This window comes from Asparagus officinalis, chromosome 3 (assembly GCF_001876935.1).
Source record: "Asparagus officinalis chromosome 3, Aspof.V1, whole genome shotgun sequence".
Classification (NCBI taxonomy): domain Eukaryota; kingdom Viridiplantae; phylum Streptophyta; class Magnoliopsida; order Asparagales; family Asparagaceae; genus Asparagus; species Asparagus officinalis.
Genome location: NC_033796.1, coordinates 7,677,796 through 7,691,957, shown reverse-complemented (window position 1 = coordinate 7,691,957; position 14,162 = coordinate 7,677,796). Strand labels below are relative to the sequence as shown.

General features: G+C 35.8%; 1 protein-coding gene across 5 annotated transcripts in view; it reads left to right on the top strand.

The window, feature by feature from the left end:
- The window catches only part of LOC109832834 (probable DNA helicase MCM9), a 34,776-nt gene continuing 21,211 nt past the window's right edge, over positions 598-14,162 (top strand). For all 5 annotated transcript variants that reach the window (XM_020400274.1, XM_020400275.1, XM_020400278.1 and 2 more), the window contains exons 1-11: positions 598-771; positions 849-951; positions 1,036-1,138; positions 2,074-2,212; positions 2,673-2,739; positions 3,014-3,188; positions 4,320-4,419; positions 6,682-6,779; positions 7,115-7,180; positions 7,461-7,553; positions 9,636-9,752. In XM_020400274.1, the coding sequence (XP_020255863.1) occupies positions 647-771; positions 849-951; positions 1,036-1,138; positions 2,074-2,212; positions 2,673-2,739; positions 3,014-3,188; positions 4,320-4,419; positions 6,682-6,779; positions 7,115-7,180; positions 7,461-7,553; positions 9,636-9,752 (1,186 nt within the window). In that variant the 5' untranslated portion in view covers positions 598-646. The remainder of the gene's footprint in view (positions 772-848; positions 952-1,035; positions 1,139-2,073; positions 2,213-2,672; positions 2,740-3,013; positions 3,189-4,319; positions 4,420-6,681; positions 6,780-7,114; positions 7,181-7,460; positions 7,554-9,635; positions 9,753-14,162) is intronic.

Genomic DNA, 14,162 nt, shown 5'->3' with positions numbered 1-14,162 from the left:
ATAATAAAAAACGAAAATAATAAAAGAACAATCCCCTTCAATCATTTTAAGATCATCACATTAGCATCATGAGAGAGAGAGAGAGAGAGAGAGAGAGAGAGAGAATGGATCTATAACCTTAACAATTGACCTGTAACCTTAACAATTAAATTGTAACCTTAACAATTAACACCTAACTTTAACAATCTCTCAATACAAACAATTAGTTCCCCCTCATCAACAACGAAAAATAATAAAAAATAAAAATAATAAAATAATCTCCGTCAGTCATTTCAACTATCATCTTAGTACATTATAATAAAGAGAGAGAGAAGGGTATTATGGTCTTCAAATATTTTAATCTCTTGGGTTTTGTGTTTAGGGGGCTCAGAGAACAAACTCTTTAATTTTGGGAGCAAAACATCTGTTGACAAAGTCTTGAGAGTGAGAAGCACGTTTTCTTGGCTTTTGGGGCTCGAAGCATTTTTGCCTATAAAAATTGTCCTTACAAAATCGGCCCATATCAAGTTTTTAATTGGGTATTGGGGTAAAAAAGTAAATGGATTCAATATCGGCCCATATTAAGTGCCTCCCACATTAGCCATCCGCTTCCTTTTTCTGTCTTCGAACTCCTCGTTCTTCTTCCCTCAATTTTCCCGCCTAAAAGATGCCTCCGCGTGAAGATGACGCCGTGGACTCCTCCGCACGCTTCCTCCTCCGCCGCCACGTCAGCGACCTCCGGTCGATCCTCCTCTCCCCCGATCCCGTCCTCCACTACTCTCTCATCGTCGAGTACAATTTTTTCTCACTTCAGCCCCTCACTTTTTCCTATTTTACACTTTAACCCCATTTTCTCCATTTTTTTGCAGTTTTGCTGAATTATTAGAATCCGATCCTCCCCTCGCCCACGATCTCTTCTCTCGCCCCTCCCATCTCCTCCCGAAGTTCGACCAAGCCGCTCGAATCTCTCAGGTAACGAAATAATTTCATTTCGAAACGCTAATATTGGTCGAATTTACTCACAGGTCCTTTTTAATTTGTTACTCAAAATTCTAGGGCGTGGTTCTTGATGGATCGAAGGATTTGGAGAAGAGCGCGGTCGTGAAGGAGTTTGTCCATGTGAGGATCAATGTCAGTGGGTCCCCTTTGGAATGTCCTGGTGAGAAACCCTAGTTTTCTTAATTTGGTTAATTTCTGATGAAATTGTGAAATTTAGAAGGGGGTAAAGCTGATTCTAGGGTTTGCCTAAGTTCACAAGGGTGTAATCATCAGTGTTTCTCTGGTATTGATCTAAGTATATTAGTTTTCTCAGTTCTGCGATTATTTCATCATTTTGAGCTAGTTTAATACACGTTTTAACCTTCAATTTACTACTTCTCATAAAACCTGGTGATAAACCGTAATATTCTTTCACCGTGTTAATTTTAAGTGAAATTGTGAAATTTTGAAGGGGTAAATTTGAGATTCTCGTCGAGCATTATCCTAGGTTTGCACTTTGCAGGGTATAATTATCTGTGCTTCTCTGAGCTACTAGCATTGATTTCATTTTCTTAGATTTCTCTATTCTAGGATTGTTTGACCATTTTAAGCTAATTAATACATGTTCTCATTCTTTGATTTACTACTTATTTGTAAATCTCAGTGAGAAACCCTCATTTTCTTTTTGGGTTAGTTTTGGGTGAAATTGTGAAATTTTGAGGGGGATAAAGCTGAGATTATTTTCTAGGGGTTGCCAAAGTTCGTAGGTTGTAATTATTAGTGCTTCTCTCAGTTACTAATGTTGATTTAGTTTCGTAGTTTGCTAAACTCTATGATTGTGTACCATTTTTGAGCTAATTAGCACATGTTTTTGTGTTTAAATTTCTAGTTTTTCGTAAAGTATACGAACATGTAAAGTTCAAACGTTTATTATTGCTGTGTACATGTTTGACTATCTAAATCATCTGTAGCAAATTTCTCTACGAAAAATATTTATTATTTTTATTTCTTCTGCAACTTGTTCTGGGAACTCTAGTGATAAAGAATATCTGGTTTCTGAAATCTAGTTCTTGACTGAATTATTTCTGATTGGAAAACTTGTTATAATGGTGGCAGAGACGTTTCCTAGCATTGGGAAGGTGAGGGTGAGGCATAGGGGGGTTCTTCTTACTCTTAAGGGCACAGTCATTAGATCGGGAACTGTTAAGATGATTGAAGGGGAACGAGAGTATCAGTGCAGCAGGTGTAAATATAGGTAATAATATTTTCCTTCTTTATTTTTACATTACATGGATTACGTGGGTAATTAGATGAACCTACTTGAATTTAGAATCTACATAATCTCATACCTTTCTTGTTTCCTGGAGTTAAAAGAGAATGTATGACTTTCTAATTTCTGAACTATCCTTGTCGTATCACCACTTATCCAATGGTTCACAGTGAAAGTAACTGATTGAGAATGGACTGTGATTGCTATTCTGAACGAATATTTTTGCTATGGTTTCCTCATAATCTATTGTAAAATGAACTTAATGCCCTTTTATATTAATGATATATGCTCTGAGGACACAAATGATCACATCAATGCTTAATTGGGCACTCAACTGGTCAAGGATGCGAATTTGACATCTGCTTTACTTTATGTAATTTTTTTTATTTACATTATTTGATTTGAGCTCTGACTTGGTTCTTATTTTCCGTGATTTTGTGTTTAGATTTAAAGTTCATCCAGAGCTAGAAACTGGAAATTCTATAAGACTTCCAAACACCTGCCCTTCTCAGGTAATGGTCCTGTCTTACCTTCCTCTATATTGCACAATCTGCACTTCCCTTTTCTGGTATACTTTTTGCTAGTCATTTGATGTTCTTTGTACATAGTGGTAATCATATCCAGTGCCAGTCTATTCTTACCATGTTTCTTCACATTGTGAGTATCAAAATAGGAAAATTAGCCTCTTTCTCAAGTCTTTTTACCATTTAATTGGTAATTGGTATTCAGCATCTTGGTGGTTGTATGTACATATTCTGACTTATACTGAAACCTTTTGTTTGTCAGGGGTCTAAATTTTGTGAGGGAATGAAATTCCAATCTGTACCAGACAGCATAGTATGCCACGATTATCAAGAGATCAAAATCCAAGAGAGTACACAGGTTTTGGGAGTGGGATCAATTCCTCGCTCAATTCCTGTTATTTTAATGGATGATCTTGTTGACATTGTTAAAGCTGGAGGTATTGGTCTTGAATCATCCATCTTATACAATTAACCGCTGTTCTATCTCTCACAAACACCTTTTTTTATCAATTTGTCACTCAAAACACATTCACACACATACATGCACACATGCACACACACAGAGACATCCATCTGTCATCTACATTTGCAGAGCTTGTATGCATGCTGAAGACTGCATACACAAATACATCTTCATACACAAATACGTCTTCTCGATTAACTTCCTCCCAAATGCACACACATATGGTCCGAAGTGGATAGCAAGCACACATTCTCGATTAACTTTCTCTACAAAAACATTTTAACAGATTATGCATCCACAAACAAGGATTGGTCCATCTTTAGCTCAATGGCACACTAAGCTATGATTGCTATCATCTTATCCAAAAGTTAAAAGTTAAAACTATTGGTCAAGACACAAAAGGTTTTTAATTGACGGTGTCAGCACTGAGATCGAAGAGATACGAGGATTGACATATTATAATCTGCAACTAAATACATCCTTTCCCCCATTGTTCTAGTTTTCAGGCAAGTTATGTTACGGTGGGGTATTTTCCATGTGAGGGAGTTTTAAGTTTAACTTGATGTAGATTGTTACCTCATGATCCATTATCTTAAGGTCACCCCAAAGTTCTTGCTTAATGCACTTATTTTTGTGATTCAAAATCTCAGGTTTAAATTGGTATTTATTTTGCAAATATTGTAATCATATTTGAGGACTGGAATTCATAATATGATTTCAAAATCTTAAGATAGATGCGAAGGTCAATCACTATGGCTGGCCAGTGGTTTAAAGGTAGAGAAGTCCCAATCAAGGAGGGATTTCGTCCCATAAAAATTGAGAGGAGGTGCCTTCACCACCTTTACTGCAGAAAGCACTAAATCTGAACTTAGTCCCATGTTCATGTTTGCTTGAATTATTGATCTGGAGATGGTGAATTATAAATTATATCTATCTCTTCTATTTATGATTATCTAATTATAAAAAAAGTCATAACAATTATCATGATGAGTTTATGTTTTTTTTTTCAAAACTCAATTTAGTTGTTGGATCTTATTGTTGAGAACTGTATCCACAAGGTTTCATACTCATTTCTCCTGACGAGCGATCAGTTTTTCTGTTTTAGACGACGTAATAGTTACGGGAGTTTTGTCAGCGAAATGGTCATCAGATTTAAAGGATGTGCGCTGTGACCTTGATCCTATGTTAATTGCTAATCATGTAAGGTAAATATATTGTTCTAGTATCTTATATATTGAGACAATTTAACCATATATATGCTCTATTGGCCAAATAGTAAGCTCATTTCCATATGAAACACAATAATTTAATTCTACCTGATGTACTGATGTGTCAAAGTTCAAATCCTGTTTATTTATTGCTACATATTTTGACCTTTTAATAATCCATATCCTTCAGAGATTTGATGTTTATACTTGTACGCAACTTGTGGCTGGACGGATGCACTTTTCATTATTTTTATTATTGATCTAATAGCTTGAATTTGAATGACCATTTAATATAGCACGAAAGTGACGATTTGATAGCGTAGAAGCCTTTTGCGGACGATTTATTTTATACCACATGCATTTCATAATTTGGATCATACAACAGAGTGAATCATTTGTGACCACCATGTAGTTTGGTAGGTGGGAACAGATTTGAAAATGTCTTTCAAAATAACTCTATGCAAAACTATGGGAAGCAAACTTTTGGGTTCTTTTTATGTTTAATGTGAGGTCTCGTAATGAGAATGTTTAAAATATAAGGAGGCATATTGGAAGTGTTTTTCCTCTGAAAGAGATGGCTCCTCTCTTGCAACCTTGAAGAGAAGCTTTGAAGGGATATATGCAACCAAAGTAAGGCCCCTTTTACAGGCACCTTCAGATAAAGTCCACTAGCGCTACCTTTCATTAAAAAAAGAAAGAAAGAAAGATGCAGAGAAACCAAAGTAAGGCCCTTTTACAGGCACCTAAGGTTTCAGATGAAGTCCACTAGCACTACCTTTCATTTAAAAAAAGTAAAAAAGAAAGAAAGATGCAGAGAAGGGCTTCTTTTATAAAATCAGTCGTTACTGGATTCCTTTGGTTGTAGCAAGAGTGCCTTAGGCTAAAACTTCAGTGACAATTTCTTAACCTGACCACTATGCAAGTTTCAGGTTGATGAAAGGATAAATGAGGCTCTTTTGGTGGTGTTTCAGGTATTTCTCATTTCAGGTATTTCTCCTTTCCTTTTCATATGCATAGAGCCATAGACAAAAGCATGAAGCAACACACATAAATACACGAACAGAGGAGGTGCCTATAGATATTCCTGATGAATTGTACACAGAAGTTTGAAGAAAGGAGTAATGGAGAAACTTGACCAGCTGCAAAGGAGAGAGAATGAATGGTGGTAATTTTTTTTTTGTGGGGCAGGGTTTATAACAAATAAAACTTCTTACGATTGCGACTAGCATGGTGTCTTAGGTGCTTTCTTTTTGTCGGAAGAACTTTTTATGTCCTCTTAGTAGGTGTCTGAAGGATCCTCTTAATAGGTGTCTGAAGGAAATGGAAAAGAAGAAGATATGTTTTTATACAAGCAGCAATTAGGTTTGTGTTTATCACTTCGAGAACCTCCTTTCTGGATGGTCCTTTCTGAGGCCTCTTGAGTGATAAAACTGAGAAAGGGAGTCTTTTGCGTGTCTATTTGGGAGGGGGATGTTGTTCCCTTCTTTTTCCCCCTTCTTTTTCTCGGTTTTTCTTTTTTCCCTCATCCAGGAGGAGGATAAACAGTTGTCTGCTTTGTTGGCCAACTGCTTTTGTTTTGTGGAATCCTTGACCTCATGAACATACAATCGGTTTTTGAAGTTCCTTTCTTTTGAACATTGTTTGACTTGGTTATGTTACCTGGCCATGTTTCAGCTGTCCAGTACGTGTCTGTGTTAATTATGAGTGATATTGCTACTTGTAGTCAGCTTCTTAAAATGGCTTCCATACATGGTTAGATAGATGACTCATTCTAGGATGATCTGATATTTTTCAAACATTTTTTTTTTCATTTATCAATTCAAGGATGTGCGATACCGTGATCATTTCTCGATGTCCTTTTGTTTGTTTGCTTAGTGCAATAAAATTCATGATCGGTTCCTTTATTTTTCCTTTGAAGAATTCCTGGCATATGGGTAGATGACGTGTGTGGAAAAAGTGTTGAGTCAATGGTTCAGCAATCTCATTTGGCCTTCTATGTGTCTCAGTTATCGTTCTTATTTCTGACTAGATTCTAGCACACGAGCCATAGAAATGGTCGTAGCTGTCTGACATAGGTTTCCTATTATTTTACTTGTTTTTAGCATTCATTTCAATATTTATAACTTCTACACTTTCTTGTAGTCAAATGCTAGTCTGTATTGTGCGAACATGAGTTTGTTGTTATTTTGTGGCCTTAGTATGAATGTTATACATGCCTGCACCTATAGTTCTTAGAATTTACAGTATTTTGGTTATCAGGAGAACCAATGAAATAAAGTCAGAAATTGATATCCCTCATGATGTTATCAAGAAATTTGAGCAGTTTTGGTCAGATTTCAAGGACACTCCACTAAAAGGTATTAATTAGCATCCTTAGTACTTTTATGTTTTGGTATCACCTTGAAAAAGATGAACTACCAGTAAAATTAACTAACAGCAAAAATTTTCATTCTGTTCTACTTTCTTTTATCTTCTTAAATCTTTTTGTGGGCCATATGGAATATGTTCTTGTTTACATAGCGACTGATGTAGTGGCATTTTATGTTTAAATGAACAGTTTATTTTGTTTCCTTCCTGTCTCTCTGATGAAAAATTTCCGTTCTTCTTTCCTTTTATCTATGAGGAATGTCTCTCCGATCAATTCCTTTTTTTCCCACTAAGTTTAATTGATTTAGTCTGATGATCATGTCAGGTAGGAACTGTATTCTGCAAGGAATCTGCCCTCAACTTTTTGGTCTCTTCACAGTGAAGCTTGCAGGTAACTGAATTTTGATATTTCAGTCTTTTGTTATTGAAATCCCCCCCCAAAAAAAAAAAAAAAAAAAAAACCCCCCCCCCCCCCAAAAAAAAAAAAAACACACACACACACACACACACACACATGCACATGCACATGCACATGCACAGAAAAAAAATACTCCCCTCCGCACACGCTTTCAAGGTAAAAAGAAGGAAAAGAGAACCTACATCCTTCTATGCTTGCCTTAAATTGATTAAGATATATATTCAATGATTCTGACCACATCTAAAAATTTTAGTTGCATTGACGCTAATTGGAGGTGTCCAACATATTGATGCTTCTGGGACAAAGGTTCGTGGAGAATCTCATCTTCTTCTTGTTGGTGATCCAGGTATCTCTGTTGGTTGAAGCATATACTCTTTCAATCTGCATTCGTTGTCTTCTGCTTGTTAGACTCTTGCATCCAGTATCTTTCAGTAGCCATTTGACTTCCTTTTTTTCTCTTGTCGTCGACCATGGGCCACGACCTTATGCTTCTTTGTATATGGTTGGGCCCTTGCCCAGAGTTCTTGCACATGGTACTTGAATGAATATAACTTTCGTTTGGTAAAAAAATGAGCAGACTTTGGTAAAATGTGGCATGATGGTCGCAAGTTTGAGGCATTCCTTTCACCAGCATATTAGAAGAATTACCTCCCAACATTGTGTTAACCACCTAAAGGGAAAAAAACTTTTCTGGTATTCATATCTAGATGTCCCTTTGTTATTCTTTTGAACATTGCTATTTCAGTTTCACATAATTGGACCTTTGTTCTTTCTAGATCATTGTACATAGAACCACTAGCTCTTCCGCTGCAAATGCCTTCACTAGTGTTCCTTTATGATATTTCCAAGCAATGTTGCAAAGCAAGTTGTTCCATTATCTTCTATCTTGCTTCTTCCCTGCACAATCACCAGTTTACTGTGAATATCATCTAAAGAAACTTAAGTTCTTTACTTAATGAAATAATTTCTTCTTTTGTTTCTACCTGGAATTTAACACCTTTCCCCTTAAAATAAAATGTTCTGTCTGAACTCTGAAGTATTATGTAGGCCAAAATTATGATTTGGACCAGTCAAAGAGCCTCTCTGACAAGGACCATGAACTAATGTAACCAAACAAACAGAATACGAGGAGAAAATAGCATAAAAGATGTATGGGGTTGATTTCATGGTGCAGAATTTTCTGGAATGCATGGTGCACTCACCTGTACATATGTGTATATAGTATTAATTATGTGGTACAAGGTCTTGTATAACCAGCAGTGAAGTTCACAAAGGTGTATGTTAGTGTATGATTCAGCTACGGATAGATGAAGATGTGTGCATCTAAATGAGTTTAAGATTTGACCAATTCAAGTCATGACAAAGCTGTTTTCATGGTGGGGTTGAGGATGACAAGTGCTAGAATGGTTTCTGTCATCGTTGTGTGATTCCCCAGATCCCCCGCGAACCATCGTACAGTTCTTGCGAACCGATTCCTGATACATTTGCGAATCGATTCCCTTTGATACACGAACCGGTTCCCCAAAATTAGCGTACCACTTACAAGTATGCTAGATGCAAAGTCTCTTTAAGTGCACATGCGCAAGACGCAATGCAATGCATGCGATTAAGTGAAGGGAGACACATAATAGAGTGTATGAGTTGATGATTTTACTGTAACTTAAAATGCATGTTAATTAAATGTAAAATAGAACCATGATCCTAAAACGAGCTCTCAGCTTTGTGAAAAAAAAAACAGAACAAAGAAACGAAATTCATCAAAAAGAAGTATTTAAGTATTTTATATAAAAAAATATTAAAATTCGTAATTAGCTTTCTAGTTTTCTACTACATACTTTGGAAAACTTTAAGCACACCCTAAAAAAAATTATAATGTATTGCGTACCGAAGCAAGCTACCCCTAATGAATCCAAATTTTCTAAGTGTCGAATTGCGTACCTGAACTTGTACCGTGACCCACTACGTACCGCGTACCGTGTAACTATGGTTTCTGTGAATGGGATTAGAGGGTCAAAGATGAGATGGAAAAGACTTAGTTGACATGAAATTTTAAAGAAGTTCGTAGAAACTCATAAAAGTACTTTATGAAATCCTGAAAAGGGCACACTAGTAGGGAGGCCTTAATATGTATTATTATGAAGAATGATTCCTTCAAACATCTGGAAAAAATTAGTTCAGTAGTTGTCATGTTTAAAGGTGAGTGCATAGTGTTGTAGAATACCATCATCTGTTATATTCTTCATTAATGAAGACCTGAATTGGCAGTTTGTTCTCATACCATATACACTCTTATATTAGTTATTTGTGCAGCTGTACTCGTTGCTGATTTGGTAAATTTTGCATTCGGAATAAATGCTATGGTCTTTACAAGAAATATTGTCCTCTTATTAGGAAGGGGAACTCTCATTTAGTCTCCATTGATTCCCAGGCACTGGCAAGTCCCAGTTTTTGAAGTTTGCTGCTAAATTAAGCAACCGGTCAGTGATTACTACTGGGTTGGGGAGCACCAGTGCTGGCTTAACTGTAACTGCTGTCAAGGATGGAGGTTGTTTCTTACTGCTATGTTTTGTTTCTTAATTCTATGTTATGTGTTCCGAAATTTAGTTATTATTGGTGTTTCCAGGTTCATATTATCCTTGTTCAAAATCCACTCACATTTGAAGTGAAAACAGAATAGCATATCTGGGCACTGTGTGAAAGTTGCGATGAAGTTTCAAAACAAGCATAGTTAACCAGTTTGCATTTTAAATCCATATCAAGGATTATTACATTGGCATACACCTAGTGCTTGTGGGTTTTAACCTTTAACTTGACTTGATGTAAGAGATTTTAAGGCAAACATGGATTGAAGCATAAAGAGCATGATCACATGAACCCTCCTTGTTGACGAAGTAATTAACATATTTCATCAAATGAATAATGGGTATACATGTGCCAAATAGAATAATTTACAGCTGACTCCCTCTGTATGTTGCTCTACCAAGAAGATGGTTAACCACTTGGCTAAAGAACCCACATTGTTGGTCCTACCCATGCAAGCTCCTCATGTGAAGACACACATCTATAAAATCAAAAAATCTTCATCTTGTATTTGTATTTTCAAAAGATTCTTCTGTAGGATCTGATCCAATCACAATAAAACACTAGATCTGATCCAATCACAATAAAACACTAGAGGGGGTGGGGGTGAATAGTGTTCTTTTAAAAATTAATGCAAAGAAGATTATAATTTGCAAAGAAATAGCACAATCACAGAAAATAACAATCACAAACACAGAATTTTATACTGGCTCCACCTCTCAGGTGTACATCCAGTCCCCAAGCAAATCCCGCTTGAGAGTTTCACTATGATTTTGAAAAACTTACAAAATCAAAACATCAAATCTGACCAATTTGCAAGTTCCTGCAAATTACACCCAATCTCTTCACCAAGAGATTACACCACTCACACCCGAGAGAACACTTGTCTTGATACAACTTGATTCCTATAAGCCTTGATAGTATTATGATGTGTAGCAGTGGCTAGGAACGTTTTGAATCTCTGAAAATTGCCTAACTTGATTGTATATTGAATGAGGATCAAAGGCAAAATCAGAAAATAATTTTTCTCAACACTTAGTGAAAATCTAAAAAAATTTCTTTTGAAAGATGCACAAAACTTGAATTTTATGTGTAGGAATTCCTGACCCAAAATTCTGAACATGTATCATATTTATAGCCTTGAAAAGATAGGTTTTCAAACCCTAAAAACGTACACAAAACGGCTATAAACTGTCATTAATTTGAATTCTGAAATGTTAGAAAACCGTCTTAGTAGTCGACTAATTATTGTTGTAGTCGACTACTTTGAGTTCAACAAACTTCAGAAAACTCAGAATTTTCCTTAGTAGTCGACTATTATTGTCATTAGTCGACTACTCTGTAAAACAAAGAATCTGGAATTCAACATTCGAAGCTGAGTAGTCGACTATAATCCTTAGTAGTCGACTATTCTGTATTTTTACAAAAACTTATATTTTAATCTAAGACTTCAGTAGTCGACTACTAATCTAATTAGTCGACTACTAAGGGGTGAAAATGTCATGTATGAAATATTTTTAGACTCAATGATTAACTAAATACTCTAATGGTCATAGGGGATTTCTATTGTTAACCAACACACTAAGCTTGTGTTAGTGTGTTCTAATCTCTCTGTGTGTGTATGTGTGAATGATCAAGGCTTGCACAAAATTTCTAAGTAAAGAAAATGTAAAAAATTACATTGATATATAAGCTTTTCATCTTCTTTACTTCTTGATGCCTTGAACTCATCTTGTACTTTGTTCATGTTGATAACTACATTGAAATGTTAGTACATACACATAGTGATTCACATTATGAATTAATTGTTATCATCAAAATTATATCATGGGGACATGATATCCAACATCTTCGAGCTGTGCCAAATACTCAATGCAATTGCAAATCTATCATTACATGGAGCTGATCGTTTGTCTATTTTATGATTTATTCCATTTCATAGCCATGAAATGAAGGAAACACCCTTTAAGTCAAAAAGACTAAAAAATCTGAACAAAAATCTTCCATTTCAAGAATTATAAAGAAACTCGGAGTATACTGTTAATACGTGCTTGAGAGGATGAGACGACGAAAGTGTGGGTACTGACTCGTTTCAATACAGCACATGAGAGCTCTTTAAGATGGTTCAAGAACACCATAACCCCATGTTCACTAACAAAAAGTTATCCATGAAACATCTAAAATACGTTATATTTAGGATCTTAATTGCAGCTCTGATGTTAGTATAGAGTTGGGACCAGCAAGCCATAGATTGGCATCCCAAAATATATTGCAAGAAGGCCATGATATGTGATGACCTATTGACTGCAACAAGTGAATACAATGCTGTTGATATTGAATTCCAGTTTCTAGATAACACATTCACCAATTTAGTTTGTTATTCTGGGCTTTTTAATGTTAAATGGAACACTCGGCTTATTGAAGCTTCTGGGCTTCATCTTTTAGTTGGTTTCAGAAGTGTATATTCCACATCTTTGTGACTATATATTATACCATCTTAACTGTTGGAAATTTATCAAATAAATAAAGATTATAGCATGAATTTAAACCCGGAAATTAAATAAATAATACATCAAAGATAGATAATATAAATTAGAGAAACAGGCCTGACGGGAGCAGTCATGTAAACACTGCCCTAGAAGATTGAGAACCCGCCTATCGCCCTGGCGCAGATGGTTCCCTCCCCCTAGCGGTAAAAACCCCCGGAAACGGCCGGCCTCTACACTCCGGGCGAGAGTGCAGAGCTTCAGCTCAGAGTCATTATGCCCATTTTAATTACAAATTAAAACACATTAAAACATATTTTAATTGCATATTTTAATTACAAAAATTTATTAGAATTCATTAAGGCAAAATTGCCTTTTCTTTAAAAATATCCAACAGTCCCCCCCAAAAGGCAATATTAACTGAAAACTCAGTAATCAATAATCAATAAATAAATCAAGAAATCATAAAATAAATATAGGTTGGGCAACCTTACGTATCGTGAATTCGGGAAAGGTAGCTTTCGGCTTTGAACCTTTCCTTAGTGAGTTCATCGCCACCTGAGGGACATAATGGACTAGGCCTTGAATTAGGCCCCTTTAATCAGGTATTGATGAAAACACACACAATACGCTTCATCTATTGAGCAAAGCGGGTTGAGCGTTAAAGGCCATGCTCACAATAAACCGACTCATGAGAGTTTCTAGGGGTTAGCCCAGCCCCCCCTAACCGCGGCCATCACGGTTCCTCTCACGTAGGTAAGTCCTCAAAGGGTACTACAGCTGTTTATTTAATACCCCCCACAATACACGCGTTGGACTTATTAAGAGTAAAACTCAGCCTAGCCAGCTGTATCATAAGAGCATCGTCATCATAGAGAAGGGGTAGTAGCAAATGCTACATAATGATATATAAATATATCTAGGTCGATGCTCCACACGAGTGTCACTAGTCCAGCTTGTTTCTACCACATTGAACCGACATTGGGACTACGTCTCCAAATAAGGGTTGGGTTGCCGCTGTCAGTGACCTCATCTATGGGCTTAACCCCATCTCCCTCGATGAATCCAGAACCACACTCCTGGATAATCCCTTAGTCAAAGGGTCATCAAGATTCTTTTCACAGACTTTACAAAGTCTAGAATCATAACTTTGCCTAGCAGGCGTTGTATTTATTTATCAAGTTCTTATTTTGTAATTAGTCCATCATATTGTTTGAAATTGACATTAGGTCATGATCTATGATCATAAAAGATCATAGTCTATGTCTGAAGAGATTGACCTTAATATCTGAACATTTCAAACTAATGTGGAACTAAAAATTCTGCAGTTATGCATATGCACATACATGAATGAAATTAATAATAGATACATGCAGAGCATAATAGGATTTCGTATCTTAAAATATATTTCATACTTCATAATTCAAATGCGTAAAATTTTAAATTATTCTATTATAAGAGGCTACAAATTGGTTGCCTACAAAGGAGACCGTCCAAATTTAAATCGGTTGCCTACAAATGAGACCTTCCAAATTTAAATTGGTTGTCTACAAAGGAGACCTTCCAGATTTATGTTGCCATTTTCTAGTACCACCTCTTATACAAATAATAATAATAATAATATTTGTACATACGTGCTTTAAATTTTACAAGTGCATTCTTGCATAAAACCTTGTAATTAATCATGTAACAAATGCAAGTTATCTAAAAAGACATATGAACATTTATTGCAATATTCATCAAAATGCAATAAAAGTGATGAACTTTACATTTGAAGATTTGAAATATAATCCACCATATAAAATAGAATTTTAAAAGATGCACCACTTTGATTTGGTTCGCTCATATATTGATCATTTATCATTAGGCAATATATGATGCAAGAAGCA